This window comes from Rhinolophus sinicus, chromosome 4 (genome assembly GCF_057876585.1).
Source record: "Rhinolophus sinicus isolate RSI-liver-muscle chromosome 4, RSI-T2T, whole genome shotgun sequence".
Taxonomy (NCBI): domain Eukaryota; kingdom Metazoa; phylum Chordata; class Mammalia; order Chiroptera; family Rhinolophidae; genus Rhinolophus; species Rhinolophus sinicus.
In genome coordinates this window covers 51,572,277-51,594,231 of record NC_142504.1, presented here as the reverse complement: position 1 = coordinate 51,594,231, position 21,955 = coordinate 51,572,277, and the positions used below count along the sequence as shown (strand labels likewise).

At 36.1% G+C, this 21,955-nt stretch overlaps 1 protein-coding gene across 5 annotated transcripts in view; it reads left to right on the top strand.

The window, feature by feature from the left end:
• Positions 1-16,447, top strand: part of PNPLA8 (patatin like domain 8, phospholipase A2) — a 47,478-nt gene extending 31,031 nt beyond the window's left edge. For all 5 annotated transcript variants that reach the window (XM_074340542.2, XM_019710238.3, XM_074340543.2 and 2 more), the window contains exons 9-10: positions 4,897-5,092; positions 15,353-16,447. In XM_074340542.2, the coding sequence (XP_074196643.1) occupies positions 4,897-5,092; positions 15,353-15,627 (471 nt within the window). In that variant the 3' untranslated portion in view covers positions 15,628-16,447. The remainder of the gene's footprint in view (positions 1-4,896; positions 5,093-15,352) is intronic.
• Positions 16,448-21,955: the final 5,508 nt, after the last annotated feature.

Genomic DNA, 21,955 nt, shown 5'->3' with positions numbered 1-21,955 from the left:
GGAAAGGCTACAGGAAATACCATAGACATAACATTTGCCTAATGACTTAGTGATAGCAGAGGCATCTGACAAAACTAGGCTAACTGTAAACAGAACCTAAGAGATGGATATGCCTCACCACTGGAGTTGAGTGAATACCAAGAGCTAAACTTCGGCACTTTTCTGATGAAAAGCAGATAAAGTTTAAGGAACTGGAACTTACTTGGAAGCATGGCTGTTGAAACTATTGGAAATCTGGCAGCTTTATGATTTGGGATTGGTCTTACTGTTATCCGTTCTTGCTAAACCTTGTTTGCCCCTTAACTTTTCTCCCCCTTTTTGTCTTTTCTGATCCTTCTTTGTAGGTGTTTATAATAACGAAGCAGTATTTCATCTAAAATACCCAGATGATAAGGAGTTGCACAGAGTATAACTATAGGATTTAAGATAAAAATAATTTAATAAAGTATATAACTTTAGCTGAATTAGAAATGAAATAATGTTACCTCTATTAATGGAATGGGTAGCAGTCTAATGTACCATTAATTGAAAACAAAGGAAAAAGTTGAAAGGATTAAATTAAAATTTGTGCTTGAGAAAGCCTTTAGGCAATAACCTAATTATTTCTGTCTACATTTAAGGAATCCAAGTAGATTTGTACAAAGTTAAACAACACAAATATTTAGCTAATTTATGACTTTCAACAGATATATAAAGATAGCTAAATTTAAAAATAGTTTCTTTCAGCTGGCGAATGAATAAACAAACTGAATGAACAAACTGATAATGAAATATTACTCAACAATCAGAAGGAATGAATTACTCACGTACAGAGATATGGACAGATCTCAGAAGCATTATTCTAGGTGAAAGAAACCAGATGCAAAAGACTGTATATGTTCTGTGTGATTCCATTTATTTTGGTAACAAGAGCTAATGTGTGATCTTGGAGAGTAGATGGGCGAATAGTTTGTGTAGGTAAGAGGATTGAGGATCTGGGAGTCCGAGGGTAAGCCACAAGGGGTAATATGAAGTTTCTGCCCCTTTCTACGTGGGTAGACAGGGGGTCTGTGAGCCAGGTGCTGACGAGTTTGTTGAATGAGGAGTGATTAGAGGTTGATGGGTGACAGCAGTGGTGAGGAAATGGTGGCATAGCTGAAGAGCAGAGCCTTTAAAGAACATGACTTTTCCAAGTGCGTTGGAACAAATAGTCTAGAAGGAACACTGAAGAACAAATTTAAGATACCAATCCCTCTTTACCGCTAAAGTACGTGAGATATGAAACAATCAACAACTACCTGGGAAATGATATCAGGGAAGAGCCGTATTTCCATTCAGGCAAGGAAGAAAGAGCACTTTCAGAGGGAGGTGAGATTACGCTGGGAGTTTTCACCCTGGAACAGTTTCATAGAGCACAGTGGAAGGGTTTAGGATGTGGGGGGAAGAGTGGAGGACTGTGTCCGTGGCAAGGAAGTTCAGAGAATTGAATGTCCTTACAGGAACGAAGGTACAGTGTTTTAGAATGACGTGGGTTTAGCCTCTAAGGAAAGCAGGTCTAGTGGCTGTAAAAACTTGTCCCACTCTCCAGCATGTAGAGTCTCAGTTCATCTGCTTCTAACTCAGCCACACAAGGAGGGCATTCCCCAAAACTGTAGTCACTTCGTGCTTTTTGGCCTGGGATAGATTAGATGGACATTTAAGTTTTAGTGAATGAACTGACGCAGTCTACTTGGTATCAGAAGTTGAGTATGGGATTCTGATCTTTTGTATATATTCTCTGCCATGCCCCCTTGTGTTTAGGAATGATTTAAGTATATTATTATACCATTTAACTATGTTACTAAGATTTACACTGAAAATTAAGTGTATTGAGTCCATAATACAGGTAAGTATAATGCTAACATGTGTACTGCTGTCGGCTCATTGCTCCTGAGCCAAGACAAGGGAGGGAGGCTTCCCTGTTCATAGGACACCTACTGCCAGTCAGGCGGCAAATGAGGGGAGCCCAACCCTCCCGCGCACCACCTTTGTTTCCTATCCCAGACCTGTGGCCATTCACAGACGAGCTTTCTGTAATCTTTAGGTTTCAGAGACAATCCCAACTTAAGGACATCTCAGCCACAAAGGGACATATATGAAAAGAGCCAAAGATGAGAAATATGGTGGTCCTATGAATAAATGTGCCCCCATTGACAAGAGATGTCTTTTAAAAGGCAGCATTTTCTCATGGAAGTCACAAATATGGAAACATAAGACACATTCTTTTGAAGAGCTCTAGAGAGTGGTGGAGGTTGGCAACTCGGAAGGTAGAGATTGGATTGGAAATGGCAGCAAGCATCCCATCCTAAAACGGAATACAGAGCAAGCAATGAAGACATGACAAAACAGCTTTTCTGAGAATCCACACAGCCCTGTGTGTCCTTGTTACCTCAAAAGTGTCATAAAGCTGCATATTGGGGATGGATGACATATGCCATGATAAAGGACCATGCACCTCATATTGGCTATTCCATAACTCAAGAGCCAATTAACTTTCTCTGGAAAGTGTGGTTAGCATTTTGGAGCATTTCTATATTGCTGCCTTCTAGTGTAAACTCACTGATCGAATCAGTGTTATTTGAAATACGTGATTTTGAAAAAGTTGTTTTGGTAATGTTTAAAATAAAGAGTTACCGTTATGAGTTATGAAATAAATACTAACCTTCCTATAGTACCTGAACATAAATTCACAAAAAGGTGAGGAGTGTTTCTCCTTCACATTCCATGAGAAATTTTAGTAGCAATAATATACATATACTTCATTAGTACACAAAATCCTGCATCTTATTTTTAGTGGGGCCTTGAAGCCAGAGAATATTGGGTAATCAAAATAATATTGATTATTGACTAATAATAGTGGAGGTGGGGAGTCGATGATTTTCCACAAGGAAAGAAAACCACTTGGGAGAAGTTTCTTTGACCCTTTTGATTCACTAATTTTGTAAAAAGGCAGGCATATTATTACCTCGCTAGAGGTTGGGTTGCTGCGAGTTCTTTTTACCTTTATCAGAAACTTGCAAATTATTCAAAAGGAAGTTGTCAACAAAAACTTTTTAAAGTTCTGGGGCCAGTACTAAAATGAATTGTCATTGAGCCCATTTAAAATTGTTGTGTGTCTATACTCAATCCAATACCTAATCATAAAATTTTGGAACTGGAATGGACTTTAGAAATTACCTGGTCAGATTTTATTTTAAAAGTCATGATACATTAACCAAACAGCTAATAATAAGAAGAGCTGAGATTAGAATTAGAAGTATTAGTAGTCCTAATCTGTGTTACTCCCCCACAATCCTGAATCCTCAAGAAAAAATTTAAATACTATTACTCTTTTTTAAAAAGTATGGCTGGAGGCAGCCGGTTAACTAATTTGGTTAGAGCGCGGTGCTCTTGACAAGGTTGCTAGTTCAATCCCCACATGGGCCACTGTGAGCTGTGCCCTCCACAACTAGATTGAAACAACTACTTGATTTGGAGCTGATGTGTCCTGGACAAACACACTTAAATAAAAGTTAAAAAAAAAGTATATAACGTATTGCAGAAAGAGTTTTATTTAAACAGACACACACACACACACATATGCACACCTATACATACACACAAACTGCTCTAAAAACTGCTATACAAAGCAGTTCATTTGCCAAAGATCCTAGATTGCCATAATTTTACCATACTAATACATTAAAAAAAGAAATGATTATATATCTTTACCCAAGAATGTTTGAATTACTATAATTATGGTACCTTCATTTAAAGTGTATTATTGCATGACAATTTAAGGTAGTTTTCTTCCTATCATTGTGGAAGGTGCTATTTCAAAATTCTTTTTTAATGTACTGGTATATAATTCAGCAGTGTCTTATCTACCAGTAGAAATGGACTGTTTTCTACTCAGTATGTTTGATTGTTTCAGTTAGGTTCTTGCTAGAATGAATGACTCCTGGACTGTGGGCCAAGGGGGGTAGTTGAGCCAACACATGCAAGGCATGAGGCTAGAGAATGGGGCTCATTCAGAAAACCACGAATAATTCCTGGTTAGACTGTGGGATTAGGAGATGCCCAATTCTGTGTAACTTCAAAGTACAAAATCTAGAATTAACAGGTAAAAGTTACAAGGAGAGAGACTTTGGCTTGTTAGAAGGAACAATTTTCTAACAGTTTATAGCTTTCCAAAATTGAATGGATACACTAATCCCAAGGGAGGTTTATCCCAGGGATATGAGACTGGTTATCTACTTTTTTTCTCCTGTGTTTTGGTAGTGCTCTATCAGCATATTTTACCCTTCCTTTTGAATTCTTCAAAATAATATTGATTATTGTAAATACTTAGGAATACAAAGTTTCCCTACTTTGTTTAGATTATATCTGTATTATAATGAATATACTTTTAAATTGTATTGTTAATAAAATTTCAGCTTAAATTAGTTAATTTGGTTATATTTGACTTGTGAATGAACTTGTTTTAATTGTTTGGTAGAACTGCAATTGTTTTGTTAGGTTTTATATAGAATCTATATTAACCACTAAACAAGGATAATATATCTTTTAAAAGTAATTCAGTTCATTTCAGTAGTTTTGAGCAAAATATGCAAAGCAATCCAAGAAGCTCAAAGAAGTTCATAATAGGAAAGAAAAGCTTAATAAGGCCAGTGAGGCCAGTTTTTGCATAACTTTTTTTGCAGCTGTAGTATATAAATTTACTTTGAAGGAACTGTTCGTTTTTAAATAATTTGTTGTTGAATTTATTATTATTATGTAGTTCAGCTTTTCCTGTGAGTAAATTTCAAACTGTTTAAAATATAATTGTTTTCATATTCATAAAATAGAATTTCACTTCTAAGAGTTCTGTATTCTATTTTCTTGACTTATATTTTGCAGGATGGAGGCTTGCTTCTGAATAACCCATCAGCATTAGCAATGCATGAGTGTAAATGCCTTTGGCCAGATGTCCCTTTAGAGTGCATCGTGTCCCTAGGCACTGGACGTTTTGAGAGTGATGTGAAAAACACTATGACATACACAAGCTTGAAAACCAAACTGTCGAATGTTATCAACAGTGCTACAGATACAGAAGGTGAGTTGTTTGCTACCTTCGAGCTCTTTACCTCCTAAAATGCAGCTTTTGGTAGAATATGCTAACGCTACCTGCAAAAGAATATGTTATGTCTGTATAATAGGCTTAGGAAACACCTGGGCACAAGTTTTCTGTTATTTCCATTTCTCCTCACCCATTTTTTCTAAGTAACCCTAGAACAGAGACTGTTCTCCTTTCGGAAGTTAGTGCTGCCTTTGCCTACTTACAATTGGAGAAGTATCTAAAGCTGGATTAGCACAGAAGCCTAGTTGGAGACTCTTAAGCCAGTTAAGCAACAGGGAAAAGAAAAGGAGTCAGGTTGGTTCAAATATATACATAACGGTGAGAGAATTAGAGTACTATGGAATTAGATTATTTAGTAATGTGGAGGCAAACTGGAATTAGAATATGGCCTTTTACTCTTGCTACCCTTATAATCTAGTCCTCACATAAAGACTAAAGTGATTTTTTTAAAAACAAAAACCATGTCTATTACCCTGCTCAGAACCCTCTAAGCTTCCCATAATGCCTAGAACAAAATCCAAAAGTCTCATTCACTGAAATTTATTAGTCCTGTTAAGACATAGCCTTTGGTTTATTTATTTGTTATATAACCTTTATTTTTTAATTTATTTCTTAACTTTCTTGTTACAGTTGACAGTCAATATTATTTTGTATTAGTTTCAGGTGTGCAACACATGGTTAGACATGTATATAATTTATACAGTAACCCCCCCCCCCCATTAGTCTAGTACCCAGCTGGCACTATACATAGTTGTTGCAGCATTATTGACTATAATCTCTGTGCTGCACTTTACATCTCTGTGACTGTTTTGTAACTACCAATTCGTATTTATTAATCCCTTTACCTTTTTAACCCGGTTCCCCAAAATCCGTCCGCTCTGGCAACCATTAATTTGTTATGTGTATCTATGAGTCTGTTTCTGTTTTGTTTGTTCATTTAGTTTATTCTTTAGATTCCATATATAAGTGAGATCATATGGTATTTGTCTTTCTCAGTGTGACATATTTCACTTAGCATAATATTCACTCCATCCATCCAAGTTGTCATAAATGGTGAGATTTCATTCTTTATTATGGCAGAGTAATATTCCATTGTATATATGTACCACATCTTCTTTATCTAATTGTCTATTGATAGGCACTTGGGTTTCTTCCATATCTTTGCTATTGTAAGTAATACCACAGTGAACATAGGGGTGCATATATCTTTCCAAATTAATGTTTTGAATTTCTACAGGTAAATACTCAGAAGTGGGATTGCTGGTTCATAAGGTAGTTCTATTTTTAATTTTTTGAGGAACCTCCAAACCATCTTCCATAGTGGCTGCACCAGTTTGAATTCCCACCAACAGTACACAAGGGTTCCCTTTTTTTCACATCCTTACCAACATTTGTTGTTCGTTGATTTTTTTTTGATAATAGCTCTTCTGACATGTGTGAGGTGATATCTCATTGTAGTTTTAATTGGCATTTTTCTGATGATTAGTGACGTTGAGCATCTTTTCATATGTCTATTGGCCATCTCTATGTCCTCTTTGGAGAAATGTCTATTCACATCCTCTGCCCACTTTATAATTTGTTTATTTTTTTGGTGTTGTATGAGTTCCTCATAAATTTTGGGTATATCAGATGTATCATTGACAAATATCTTCACCCATTCAATAGGCTCTCTATTCGTTTTGTTGGTGGTTTCCTTTGCTGTGCAAAAACTTTTTAGTTAGATGTAGTCCCATTTGTTTATTCTCTCTTTTGTTTTCCTTGCCCGAGGAGGTAGATCAGAAAAAATATTACTAAAAACAATGTTCTGCCTATATTTTTTTCTAGAAGTTTTATGGATTTGGGGCTTACATTTAAGTCTTTAATCCATTTTGAGTTTATTCGTATATATAGTGTAAGAAGATGGTCCGTTTTCATTTTTTGCCTGTGTCTGTTCAGTTTTCCCAGCACCATTTGTTGAATAGAATGTCTTTACCTTATTGTATATTCTTGCCTTCTTTATTATAGATTAAATGACCATATAGGTGTGGGTTTATTTCTGGGCTCTCTATTCTCTGTCCCATTGATCGATGTGTCTGTTTTTATACCAGTACCATGCTGTTTTGACATCTATAGCCTTGCTGTATAGTTTGAGATCAGGTAGCGTGATACCTCCAATTTTGTTTTTCTTTCTCAAGATCTTTGTGGCTATTTGGAGTTTTTTATGGTTCCATATAAATTTTAAGATTATTTATTCTACTTCTGTGAAAAATGCCATCAGTATTTTGATAGGGATTGCATTGAATCTATACATTGCTTTGGGTAGTATGGACATTTTAAGATGTTTATTCTTCCTATCCATGAGCACAGTATATGCTTCCATTTATTTGTATCTTCTTCAGTTTGTTTCTTCAGTGTCTTATAGTTTTCCAAGTACAGGTCTTTACTGAATTCATTGATCAGTTCTAAGCTTTTGGGTGGAATCTTTAGGGTTCTCTCTATATAGTATAATGTCAACTGCAAATAATGACAGTTTTACTTCTTTCCAATTTGGGTGCCTTTTATTTCTTTTTCTTGTCTGATTGCTTTGGCTAGGAATTTCAATATTATGTTGAATAAATGTGGTAAAAGTGGGATTGTTGTCTAGTTCCTGATCTTAGGGAGAACGCTTTTCACTTTCCTCCATGGATTATTATGTTTCTGTGGGTTTGTCATATATGACCTTTATTATGTTGAGGTATGTTCCCTCTATTCCCGCTTTGCTGAGAGTTTTTATTATAAATGGATGCTGGATTTTATCAAATTCTTTTTTTGCATCTGTTGATGAGATTACAGAGGTTTTATCTTTCGTTTTGTTTAAATGGTGTATCACCGTCATTGATTTGTGGATATTGAATCAACCTTGTATCCCAGGAATAAATCCCACTTGATCATGCTGTATGATGTTTTTAATGTATTGCTGAATTCGGTTTGCTAGTATTTTGTTGAGGATTTTTGCATGTATGTTCATCACAGATATCGGCTTGTAGTTTTCGTTTTTTGTAATATGTTTCTCTGGCTTTGGAATCAGGGTAGTGGTGGCCTCATTTGGGCACTTTCCCTCCCTTGAATGTTTTAGAATAGTTTGAGAAGGATCTGTTAATTCTTCGTTTGGTAAAATTCACCTGTCTTTTGGGAGCTTATTGATTACTGATTCGATTTCGTTAGTAGTAGTCGGTCGGTTCAGATTTTCTGTGCATTTTTTATTTTGTCTTAGAAGATTGTATGTTTCTAGGAATTTATCCATTTCTTCCAGATTGTCTAATTGTTGGCATATAATTGTTCGTAATATTTTCTTGTAATCCTTTGTATTTCTGTGGTGTCCGTTGTCACTTCTCTTTCATTCCTGATTTTATTTATTTTGGTCTTTTTTTCTTGATGAGAAAAACTGATTAAAGGTTGATCAGTTTTGTTTATCTTTTCAAAGAACCAACTCTTGGTTTCATTGCTTTTTGTATTGCTTCTTTTAGCCTGTATTTCATTTATTTCCACTCTGATGTTTATTATTTCCTTCCTTCTACTCACTTTGGGCTTTATTTGCTATTCTTTTTCTAGTTCCTTTAAATGTAAGGTTAGATTATTTGTTTGAGATTTTTCTTGTTTCTTGAGGTAGACCTGCATTGCTATGAATTACCTTCCTAGGACTACTTTCATTGTGTCCCATAGATTTTGGGTCATTGTGTTTTCCTTCTCATTTATTTCAAGATATCTTTTGATTTCTTCCTTGATCTCATTGTTGACCCATTCATTATTTAGTAACATGTTATGTAGCCTCCATGTGTTTGTGTGTTTTTCAGTTTTATTTTTGTAATTGATTTCTAGTTTCATACCATTGAGGTCAGAGAAAACACTTGATATGATTTCAGTCTTCTTGAATTTATTGAGACTTGTTTTACGACCTAACATATAGTCTATTTTGGAAAATGTTTCATGTGCACTTGAAAAAAAATGTATTTACTGCTGCTTTGGGATGAAATGCTTGAAAAATATTAATTAAATCAATGTGGTCTAGTGTATCATTTAAGGCTGCTGTTTCCTTAGTGATTTTCTCTCTGGGAGATCTGTCCATTGGTGTCAGTGGGGTGTGAAAGGCCCCTCCTATGACTGTGTTACTGTCGAGCTGTCCCTTTATGTCGGTCAATATTTGCTTCATATATTTAAGTGCTCTTATGTTGGTTGCATAAGTGTTTAAAAGCGTCTGTTCTCTTGTTGGTTTGATTCTTTTATCATTATGTAATGTCCTTCTTTGTCTGTTATTATAGTCTTTGTTTTAAAGTCTATTTTGTCTAGTATAAGTATTGAAAGCTCAGCCTTTTTTTATTTTTTTTTTCATTTTCATTTGAGTGAAATATCTTTTTCCATCCCTTTACTTTCAATCTCTGTGTGTCTTTCTGTCTGAAGTGGGTTGCTTGTAGACAGCATGTTTATGGCTCGTGTTTTGTTATCCATTGAGCTACCCTATGTCTTTTGTTTGGAGCATTTATTCTATTTACATTTAAAGTGATTATTGGTAGATACATATTTATTGACATTTTACTATTCATATTTTTGTTCTCTTCCCCCCCTTCTTCTTCTTAAAGAAATCCCTTTAACATTTCTAGTAATGCTAGTTTGATGGTGATGAACTCCTTTAGCTTTTTCTTGTCTGGAAAGATCTTTATCTCTTTTTCAATTTTAAATGATAGCTTTGCTAGGTAGATTAGTCCTGTAGGTCCTTGCTTTTCATCACTTTGACTGTTTTGTGGCAGTCTCTTCCTTCCTGCCAAGTTTCTGTTGAGAAATCAATTGACAGTCTTATGGCATCTCACTTGTAAGTTACTAGTTGCCTTTGTCTTACTGCTTTTAGGATTCTCTCTTTGTCTTTAAACTTTTTGCCATTTTAATTATATGTGTTGGTGTGGGCATGTTTGAATTCATCTTGTTTGGGACTCTCTGTGCTTCATGGATTTGTATGTATGTATCCTTCACCAGGTTAGGAAAGTTTTCAGTCGTTATTTCTTCAAATAGATTCTCATCCCCTTGCTTTCTCTCTTTTCCTTCTGGTACCCCTGTGGTGGGAATGGTTTTACACTTGATGTTGTCCCAGAGATGTCTTAAACTTACCTGCATTTTTCTTGATTTTTTTTTCTCTCTCCTTTTTCTATTGGGTGTTTTCTGCTACCTGTATTCCAAATCTTTGATTCAATCCTCTACTTCTTCTAGTCTGATGATGATTCCTTCTATTGTATTCTTCATTTCAGTTATTGTATTTGTCATTTCTGATTCTTGTTTACGAATTTTTATCCTTTTTTGTGTTTACTATTTCTTTGTTGAAGTTTTCACTGAGTTCATCTATTTTTCTAAGTTCAATGAGCATCTTTATAATCATTGTTTTGAACTCTGTATCTGGTAGGATGCTTTCCTCCATTTTGGTTAGTTTTTTTCCTGGAGTTTTCTTCTGTTCTTCCATTTGGGATGTATGTCTTTGTTTCCTCATTTTGGCTGCCTCTCTGTGTTTGTTTCTGTGTATTAGGTAAATCTGTATCTCCACAGTCTGGCCAGGTGGCCTCATGTAGTTGGTTCCTTGTGGGGCCCAGTCTCCCTGGTCACCTGTGCCAGCTGCTCCAGGAGTATCTCTTGTGTGGGTTGTGTGTGCCCTCCTATTGTAGTTGAGTGTTGATTGTTTTTGGCATGTCAGTGGGTGGGATTGACCCTCAGGCTGACTGGCTATGGGGTTTTTCCCACGTCCACTGCTTTGGGCTGCTGTGCAGCGGTCCTTACCAGTGGGCTCTGGTGCCTGCTGAGACCACCCTTTGGGTGTGCCTGCGCTTCATTGCTCTAAAGCCAACCTTCAGATATGTTGGCTCCAGGGCCTCTTGAGAGGGGCTCCAGTATAGGCATAGGTCAGCCACAGCCTGTGGCTAGCTGGAGACTACCTGGTAGGAGCTATAAAGCAATTTGCAGTTGGTCTTTCCCTGTGCTGGACCTAGAGGCACTTGGAAGAAGCCATGCTGCTAATTCAGGAGGGCTGCCATCAGTTCTGGTCCTGGGGTAGCTTCGCAAAAACCCCAGGACACCCTGAGGCCTGCTGCCACCTGCCAGCTCCCAGATGGTTCAGCTGCTGATAGAGCCTCATGTGGTATGCGAGATGGGTGAGGCGGGTTCTTAGGCAGTCACCAGGTTGAAGTGAGTGGAGCTCACCAGGCCAATGCAGATTCAAATTTGGCCATGTGGGGGAAGGCTCAACACTGGAAAGATAGCACCCACCTCCCAGCTGCATGGCAGGAGGATTCTACAAGGGAAAATGGCGACTGTCCCTCCAGTCCTTACCGTGAAGCCCCACAACTCAGTCTCTTTCTCTGTGTCTCTGACTCCTTCCAAGTCACTGTACCCCTCCCCTGGAGCCCAGGGTGAGTGCCTGAGAGTGAGTCTGTGTGTAGGCCCTTTAAAGGGATGTCTGGGTTTCCCGCAGGTTTCTTTCCCACCCAGATGGTCAGTGTCCCCACTGTTCTTCATAGCCAGATATAGTGGGGGCTCCTCCTCCTGGCATTGGTCCTCCTGGCTGGGGAGCCTGGTGTGGGCCTGGGGTCCCTTGCTTTTTCAGGGGAACCTCTGTTGCCGAGATCCCTCCTGATTCTCAGCTGCCACACATAGGTATGGGGCCGGCCCGTTTCATGTCTCCACCTTTTCAGCCAGTCTCAACATGGCTGCTCCTTTATATTCTTAGCTACAGGACTTCTGTTCAACTAGATTTCAGATGTTTCTCCAGGTTGATTGCTCTATAATTCAGTTTTAATTTTAATATGGTCACAGGAGAAGGCAAACACAGTGTTTATCTCCTCTGCCATCTTGGATCCTCTATAAGACGTAGCCTTTGAATATATCTCTTCTCCCCTTCTCAGAATGTATCCCCTGTATAAAGTGTGTCTAGCTACACTTTAATTCTTGCTGTTCCTCAAACTTGCTAAGAAGTCTCCTGCCTCTGGGCCTGTGCACTTGCTATATTCTCTCTCTGTAATTCTGTTCCCAGATATATGCTTGATTCACTCCCTTATTTCATTCAGGTCTGCTCACGTGTGATTTCCTCAGAGAGACCTTTCCTGACCACTTTCCAACTCCCTCACCATCTCTGACCCCTTATCCTGTGTCTTTCTTTGTTGTTGTTTTCTTGGAGCATTTATCTCATTGTAGATACACACACATACACATTAATATATATATATATATATATATATATATATATATATATATATATATATTATATGTATATAATATATTTATGTGTAAATATATACATTTATAATATATGTAATATATAATTAAATATTTGATATATATAATTATATATTTAATATATATATGTTTATAACATATTTGCTTGTTTAATTATTTATTATCTCTTTATCCTACAAGAGTATAAGGCAGGAACTTACCTATTTGACTATGGTAACTTCAATGCCTAGCACTTTGTAGGTGAGTATTTGTTGAATTTCTAGTTTTGACCTAGAGATCTAGATCTCATTTTACTATTTTATTTTTAATCCTATATGAGATCAGTTACTAAATTTAAAAAAAGAGTTGTTACTGCCTAACAGTGCTATTGCTTCTGAACCTCATTTTTTCCATATAATCATGTTATTAGCTACCTCATTAACCTATGTGAGTATCTTAAACTCCCCACTAAGGACTTTTATCTGTTAAATGATAACCCAAGAAAAGTTGATATACTGGATTTTTCACTGTGTAAAATTTTGTTGTCAAAGCAATAAAATACCCTTACTGTAATCACTCTTCTGAGAAAAAAAGAGAGCTTTAATTATCCAGTTTACTAATACTTATACATATATCTTGTGCAAGCCCTATGATGGGCTCATTTGAAATTTTCGAGAAACGTGAAATACTGTCTTCATGTTAGGTTAATGAAGAATTTATATGGCTATGCGAAGGACCTATATTAGCCAAAACAATTTTGAAAAATAACAAAGTTGGGGGATTTACAAGTTTTGATTTCAAGACTATGAAACTACAGTAAGCAAGGGACTATGTAATAAGGATAGACATATAAATCAATGGGTACATAATGGAGAGTACAGAAATTAATCTGTAGAAGCTCAGCAGATTTTTGACAAAGGTAACTTAGTATGGAAAAGATACTCTTTTCAATGAATAGTACTGGGACAGTTGCTCAAATTGACTAAAAAAAATTTATTCAATTTTTTGAATATAGTTATCTAATTGTCCCCTTACCATTCTTGACCCTTCACACCATATACAAAAATTTACTTGAAATGGATCATGGACCTAAATTTAAGAGCTAAAGCTATAATAAAACTTCGAGAAGAATACCCTGGAGAAAATCTTACTGGCCTTGGGCTAGGTAAAGATTTTTTAGATAGGACACAAAAAAGCGTAAGCCAAAAAAAAGAAAAAATGGGTAAATTAGACTTCATCAAATTACAAATTTTGCTCTTCAAAAGACATTTTTAATAAAAAGACAAGCTATAGACTGAAATAAAAATGTTAGTGAAACATGTATCTGACCCATTATCAGAACCAAATATATAATCAGATCCAAAATATATAGAGAATTCTTACATTATATACATAAAGAATATGTAAAGGAGAAAACAAATTCAGCGAAAGAAATGGACAAAACAATTGAGTAGATACTCCATTGAAGAAGATATACAAATGACTAATAAGCACATGAAACACTTCTCAACATCATTAGTCATTAGGGAAATGAAAATTAAAACAACAAGATACCACTACACGTCCTCCAGAATGGCAAAAATTAAGACTGACAATACCAAGTTTTGGTGAAGATGTGGAGTAGTGAGAACTCTAATGGGTAGAATGCAAAATGGTATAGCCGTTTGGAAAACAGTGTTACGGTTCTTAAAAAGATAGACATACTTCTATCTTATGATCCAGCAATTTTATCCCTGGGTATTAACCCAAGAGAAATGGAATCATATATCCACAAAGACTTAGGTGCAAATGTTTATAACAGCATTATTCCTAATAACTAAAAACTGAAGAGAACCAGAGCGAGAGAGAACAAATTGTGCTGTGTTGTACAATGGAATACTACTCAGCAGAAAAAAAGATGGAACTATTCATACATGCTACTACAACTTGGATGAATTTGAAAAGCATTTTGCTAAGTAAAAGTTAGACATAAGGGCTATATCCTTATGATTCTGTTTATGTGAAATTCTAAAAAATGCAATGGGTAAGGGTGGACCAACTATAAAGAGCCATGAAGGAACTTTCTGGAGTAATGGAAATATTCTGTCGTGATTTTTGCGGTGGTTACATAAGTGTATACATTTATCAAATCTTGTCAGATTAAAATTGGTGAATTTTGTATGTAAGCGGTGTGATCAAAAAATACAGTGAATGTTGCTGCTGAGTGACATGTGATGGAAAGGTAGGGATCTTCCATACAGGAAGTGGCATGTCAAATTTGTGTGACAAGTTTCAACTTGTTCGATGCAGTCAGTTGGACATGAGCTATGGTTGAGAGAAGGGGTGTTTTAAAGTGTGCCATAAATCATCCTCCATCATGAGAACACTCCATGTCACACATCACTTCTGGTATATGACAATTTCTGTCAAAAAACAGTACGGTGTTTCCTCATCCACCTTATTCACTACATCTGGCACATGTGACTTCTGGCTCTTCCCCAAAGTCAAAATGATTCAGGACATTGAGGCAGCCATGACAGCGCAACTAAAGACACTCACGAAAGAGGACTTCCAGAACTGCTTCAGAAAGTGGCAAGAATGATGGGATAAGTGTGTTCGAAGCAAGGGGGAGTATTTTGAGGAGGATTAATGGCGTGTGTCTTTTAATAATTTTTTATTTATTTAAACATTCACCATATTTTTTTTATCACACCTTGTAAATTATGCCTCAATAAAGATGATCCCAAAAAATTAAAAAAGGTTAGAAAGGCGTTTCAGTGTCACCAAAAACAGAGAGAACAGAGCACTGGAGCAAGTATTCTAATTTAGCAGAATTATATGAAGTATTCTGGGAGATGTATTTTATTTTATAGTTACACTCATTATTATGGATATCTTACTTTCTACTGTTAATTAGCTGGAGTGATGAAATAAGCAAGGCTTTGTAATTTGCCCTAAAAGAAGATAATTTTAAATAAAGATAAAATTAGATCATTGCAGAAAAATTCAGTTTTCTTATCCACCCTATCCTCTCTTTGTTTGTTTTAACAGAAGTCCATATAATGCTTGATGGCCTGTTACCTCCTGACACCTATTTTAGATTCAATCCTGTAATGTGTGAAAACATACCTCTAGATGAAAGTCGAAATGAAAAGCTGGACCAGCTGCAGTTGGAAGGGTTGAAGTACATAGAAAGAAATGAAGAAAAAATGAAAAAACTTGCAAAAATATTAAGTCAAGAAAAAACAACTCTGCAGAAAATTAATGATTGGATTAAACTGAAAACTGACATGTATGAAGGCCTTCCATTCTTCTCAAAACTGTGATGAGTGTGTGTGTGTGTGTGTGTGTGTGTGTGTGTATATATACATACGTTCTCAGAGATGAAGGCCTGTTCAGAAGACCCACCGAATTCAATAAGGAATTGTAGGGTTCAGCATGAGTTAACTTTAAAATACTTACACATTCTAAGGAATCCTGAAAAAGACCATGCTTGGACCAGTTTTCACAGCACAGAGGGTATGCTAGGTTACAGAATTCATAACGGAATTCTTACGGGAATTCATAGGTTTTTATGATGTTAATAATTAAGTGTGCTTTAGGAATCTTATTGTGCTTGTTGGTTTTAGTAGATATTGGTGTTATATTGTTTGATTTTTGAAAATTTATTAATATATGTGCCAAACAAGAACTGAAAATATCATATTAGACTAGGTGTTTTTGCTTTGTCACTGTAATCATGTTGAATTTATTTGATCATTGATTTTCTTCCATATGGAAAAGCTAATTTCTTCTTAAATTTACATCACATGTTTTCAAGAGCTACATTTTGAAATTCAAGTGTTGCCTTTTTCTGTAATATCATTTAAACAAATGCAGAAAAGTTGAATTTTTCTCTATCGGAGGACTTTTACATTTGAAATATGAAAGAACCAGGTACAGTTTTCTATTCAAACTTTGTTTATTTCAACATTGTTTCGTTCAAAAAGGTGAAATTTTAACCAATCACTTTTTCCCTTGAAATTTCAAGATAATGCTGTATGTTAACTTGTCGAGCTCTAGCTTATCATTCGCTGTTATAAAATTAATTACTTGAATTTACTGAGACTATATCCCTGTAATTAACAAAATAAACTATTGAAATAATCTATTGTTAAAAGGCTGTCATTTTAAAATTATTTATTGTTCATAATGTAGCTGCCCATCTCTTTGTAACATTTGAATATACCTGTCAACTATATGCTTAAAAAAATAATTAGGCTTCTTTTACCTATTAACTCCTTTAACTTGTCTGGATTTCACGGAGGTTAATAACGTATACACCAACTCGAATCATTGTTTATGCCAACCAAATTCATCTTTGTTGTGTTATCTGTCTGCCTTTTAAATCCTTACATCATGTTCAGATTTGTCAAGAAAAATGAAAAGAGGTAAGTGCCCTTTGCGTCCTACATATAAACTAAAGTTAACCCCTGTTGCCTGGATTGTCATACTGCTTCTCGCAGTGTTGATTCAGAGGCAGGGAGGTATGGTTCAGAGTGCTGAGGGCGGCTGAGATGGGTGCTATCTCAGTGCTGATGCAGAGTCCTTCTGTTTGTGACCTTGAGGAAGGTGGACAACTTCTCCGTGCTTCAGATGTTTCATTTGTAAAATGAGGAGAGCTAGCTCTAAGATCTTATTTGCTCTTCTTTATGGCAACCTAAAACATAAATTCTGCGAATGTACAAGTGAAAGACAGGAAGAAATGTGAAAATGAATTGTCAGACCTACACCAATAAAATACCTGTTCTTTTCAAAAGCAAAACGGAAGAATAGTCTATTTTAGAAATAAAATGAAATAAACTCTCCAACTCATCAATTATATAAGAAATATAAAGAATAAAAATTGTTTTGATGTTCAGGCCTTCTTGGATGTCTCAAAATTCTTATTTCTATAATAAATGATATACTGGTGATATTCTAGTCTGTTCTTGCTGCAGCTACTATTCTGTTAAAAATAGTGTCCCAGAAAGAGTTGTCCCTAGAGGCATATGGGCTGAGTAGGATTTCCCCTAGGGGGTGGAGAGAGCCCATCCTGGGTTACAATTACACGGAGCATTTCTTCCTTCCCACACCACATTTTATCCAGGAGAAAGTAGATATCCAAGGAATCTGAGCACGAAGAAAGTCACAAAAAGTCAGCCTGCAGTCTGAGGGGACAGAAAGGATCTTACAACTTTGTTTTGGTGGTAGGATGGAGGCGCGCCCTTTGAGCCTTCCCACTGCTCAGCAGCTACTGACAGCTGCCTCCCCTTTTCACTTACAGAGCTGCTGATTACTGAAATAGCTAGGACCCTAGAGTTCAAAGCTCAAAATTTAACCTAACCTGCTGTGCTCTAAAAATAATTCTAGTCACAGTTTTGAGTGTTTCACAAGTATCAGTGCTAGTAAGACGACTAAAAACATTGATTTTAACGTCAAAATTACATTTTTTAGATGCAGCATAATTAAATACGAAGCTACCAATGATTTCTAAAGATAATGTAAAATAATCCTTTCAGATAACCAATACTGCATATTCATATGCAACTAAAAAGACTTGTAAATGAAAGAAAAGTACAGATAATTAGAAATTAGAATATTTCTGGGTATTCTTTGTAACAAACCAAATTTCATACACACAAAGTAATATTTAATGCATTTTACATATATGCGTCTATCATAAAATAAGGTCATTTGTCCCAACATGATCCAGTTCACCTGTTTTATAGCTGAAGTTAACTCTCTGTCCCTTGTTTTTTCTTGGCTGATTATTTCCCTCTTGCATAGCAGTACATAAGTGTACTCTGGCCATAGCTTCTTTCTTAAACTACATAGCCTGGCACCTAAGGATGTTCCCATGTCCCGTTCCTGTTTCTTTAGCTCTTTTCACTCTCTAACAAAAGATCCACCCAGTTGTGTAGTGCACCAGTTTTCACTCCTTGTTCCCATTTGTACTTGAAACTGGTTATCTGAAGAACTATGTAATTCACCTGAGATAACCCTCATTTTATAATGAAGCCAGTGCTTTCCTTTGTTCAAAAGCAGCATGGATTTCTTTCCAGGAAAGAACAAATAATGAACACTCTTCTGAAGGATGGGAAATCGGTACTGTGCAGGTTGCGGATAAGCATAAATGTGTTTTGTTAAGTATTTTCACATCTACACAAGAAACCTGAATACTTTTATGATTATGAATGGCCTGTATGCCAAGCACTGGACTTAAAGCTCTATGTCCATGATCTCATTAGGTCTCATATTCCTGTGAAGATGGCACTATTTCTTTTCCTCCCCCCTTTTCACCCATCTCCCCAACAAGGAGGTACCATTATTATGCCTATTTCCAGGTAAGGAAATGAAGCCTATAGCAAGTTAAATGATAGTGAAATGAAGAAAATTATAAGTATTTTTAACTTTTTTATTTCTCCCAATTAGCTAGGTTCAAAAGTTCATTATTCATTGTGTAAACAATCAACTGCCATGTTTATTCCATGCCTGACTTCACCCATATTTGATCAATTCCTACTTTCATTTGGCATCAGTCTATTTTACAGGTTTATTGAAGTATAATTTTCATGCCAAAAAAGTCATTGTAACTGTACAATTCAGTAGTTTTTAGTAGATTTATAGAGTTGTGTAACCATCATGATGAGCCAGTGTTAGAGCAGTTCCATTATCAGAAGTTCCCTCATGCTCATTTGTAGTCCTTGCCTGCTCCTGACCCCAGATGCAGACAGCTACTGATCTGCTTTCTGTCTGTATAGATTTATCATTTCTCGAAATTTCATATAACGAATCACACAATATGTAATCTTTCACATTGGCTTGTTTCATTTAGAACATTTTTGAGATTCATCCAGGCTTTCGCGTGTATCAATAGTTGGCTCCTTTTTATTGCTGAGTATAGCATCCCATTGCATGGATACACAACATTTTGTTTAATTCACAAGTTGGATCATTTGAATTGTTTTCAGTATTTACCTCTGATGTATAAAGCCATTGTGAGAATATGTGATTTCATTTCACTTGAATAAGTATGTGGAAGTGGAATTGCTGCAGTTATGTAGTAAGTGTATGTTTAACCTTTTAAGAAACAGCCAACCAGTCTTCAGGAGTGTCTGTACCATTTTACATTCCTGTCATCACTACGAGCGTTCCAGTTTCTTCACGTTTTCTAACAACCCTGGATATTGGTTGTCTTTTTAGTTATAGCCATCCTGGGGATAAGTAATGCTATTTCATTTGGGTTTAATTTGCAGTCCCCTAATGACTTGATGTTGAGCATCTTTTCATGTGCTTACTAGCTATTTGTACTTCTTTGGTGAAACGTTCATTAAAATGTTTTGCCCATTTTAAAATTGGTTTGTCTAATTATTACTGAGTTGTAAGAGTTCTTTATATAATCTGGATTCAAATCTCTTGCCAGATACAGGATTTGCAACTGTGTTCTCCCAGTCTGTGGCTTGCCTTTTTATTTTCTCAATAGTGTCTTTTAAAGCAAGCATACCAGTTTATAATTTTGATGAAGGTCAGCTTAGCATTTTCTTTTATGTGAACATTCGGTTATTCTCAATTTAAATTAAAACTAGACAGTACGATAAGGTAGTTTAGAAAAGCATTCAGTTTACATTGAACTAGTTTATTTCAGTTTGTTCTTTTGAGTTGATTTTGTGTCTGGTGTGAATAAGGGTCAATTTTCGTTATTTTATTTAGTCATTCAGTCAGTCATTCATAGAGATATCAAGTTGTTCCAGCCCCATTTGCTGGGAAATAAAACAACAACAACAACCCTCTCACCACTGAATTGCCTTTGAACTTTTGTTAAAAATCTGTTGTCTTTATATTTGAGTCTATTTCTGGACTCTGTTCTGTTCCACTGATCTGTATGTTAATCCTATGCTAGTACCACACTGTCCTGGTTACTCTAGCTATATAAGTTTTGAAATGAGACAGTATAATTATTTTGGCTCTTCTGGTTCCTTTGCATTTTCATATAAGTTTTAGAATCAGCTTGTCAGTTTACACACACACACACACACACACACACACACACACACACACACATACACAAGGCCTGCTGGAATTCTGGTAGAGATTTCATTGAATGTATAGATAAAGTTGAAACAACCATCATATTAACAATACATATTTTTAAGATTTTATTGGGGAAAGGGAACAGGACTTTATTGGGGAACAGTGTGTACTTCCAGGATTTTTTTTTCCCAAGTCAATCGTGGTTGTGGAGGGTGCAGCTCAGCTCCAGGTCCAGTTGCTGTTGTTAGTTGCAGGGGGCACCGCCCACCATCCCTGGTGGGAGTCAAACCGGCAACCTTGTGGTTGAGAGGATGCGCTTCAATCAACTGAGCCATCCGGGCACTCAGCAGCAGCTCAGCTCAAGGTGCCATGTTCAATCTTAGTTGCAGGGGGCACAGCCCACCATCCCTTGCAGAAGTCGAGGAGTCGAACAGGCAACCTTGTGGTTGAGAGCCCACTGGCCCATATGGGAATCGAACCGGCAGGCTTGGGCGTTAGGAGCATGGAGCTCCAACTGCCTGAGCCACCGGGCTGACCCCATATTAACAATATTGAGTCTTTCAGTGGTGTCTGTCCTTTGAAGCATAGAATGAACATGGACCATCTCTCCATTTTAGATATTTTGAAAAGTTTTTCTCAGCAATGTTTTATAGTTTTCAGTGTACAAATCTTGCACTTTTTTGTAAAATTTATTTCTAAGTATTTTATTTATTTTGATACAATTGTGAATGGAATTGTTTTAATTTCATTTTCTGATTGATTGTTACTAGTATGTAGAAATATATGCATATCATAATTGTAGCTCTGGTGATAGCATGATTTTCCAGCTTGTGAATTATCAAACTAGTAATGTCACAGTGACGTAATCCATGAAGTATGGGTAGGGTGCTACAGATTGTGAAAAATAATTGCAGTATTATCATCATGGTCTTACTGATAATGCAGGACTATGATAGTTCTGGGTTATTTTTATATTGGGGGGGCAGTGAACATTTAAAAGTGTTCAGTTCTAATGTGCAGCTACATATGTGTATGTATGTATATTATCACATTTACATTACTGTGTTATTTTGACATACAGATGTAAATCTCTAGAAATGCTATTTACTTAAAAAAATTCAGATCGTGGCTTCTGGTTTAGATTGTATTAGGTTGGTGCAAAAGTAATTGCAGTTTTTGCAATTACTTTTAACCTTTTGAACCACAATTACTTTTGCACCAATCTAGTCTTTTATTGTTGCAGGCACTCAGTAACTGGTGAGTTGCTGAGTTACACTTTACCATTTTATTTTATGTTATTCTTACTTACAATGTTTTGAATCTATTTCTGATTAAATATGGTGGATTTCATAAGAGTCCAATAAAAATGTGAATTACAAACTGTTTTAGAGAACGGCATATTAGGTTATTAATACATTTTTTTATATTAAGAAGTAAGGAATTAGAGAGCATGCTTTCCTTGTTTTCATATTTCTTCATTGTGGATTCCTGTGCTGAATAGATAATTAATGAAACAAAACATTGTGACATAGGCTCAGCAGTTGTGAATTATGAAGTGTAAAAGTTCCTGAGTTGTATATATTTAAAACAGGAGTCAGTGAT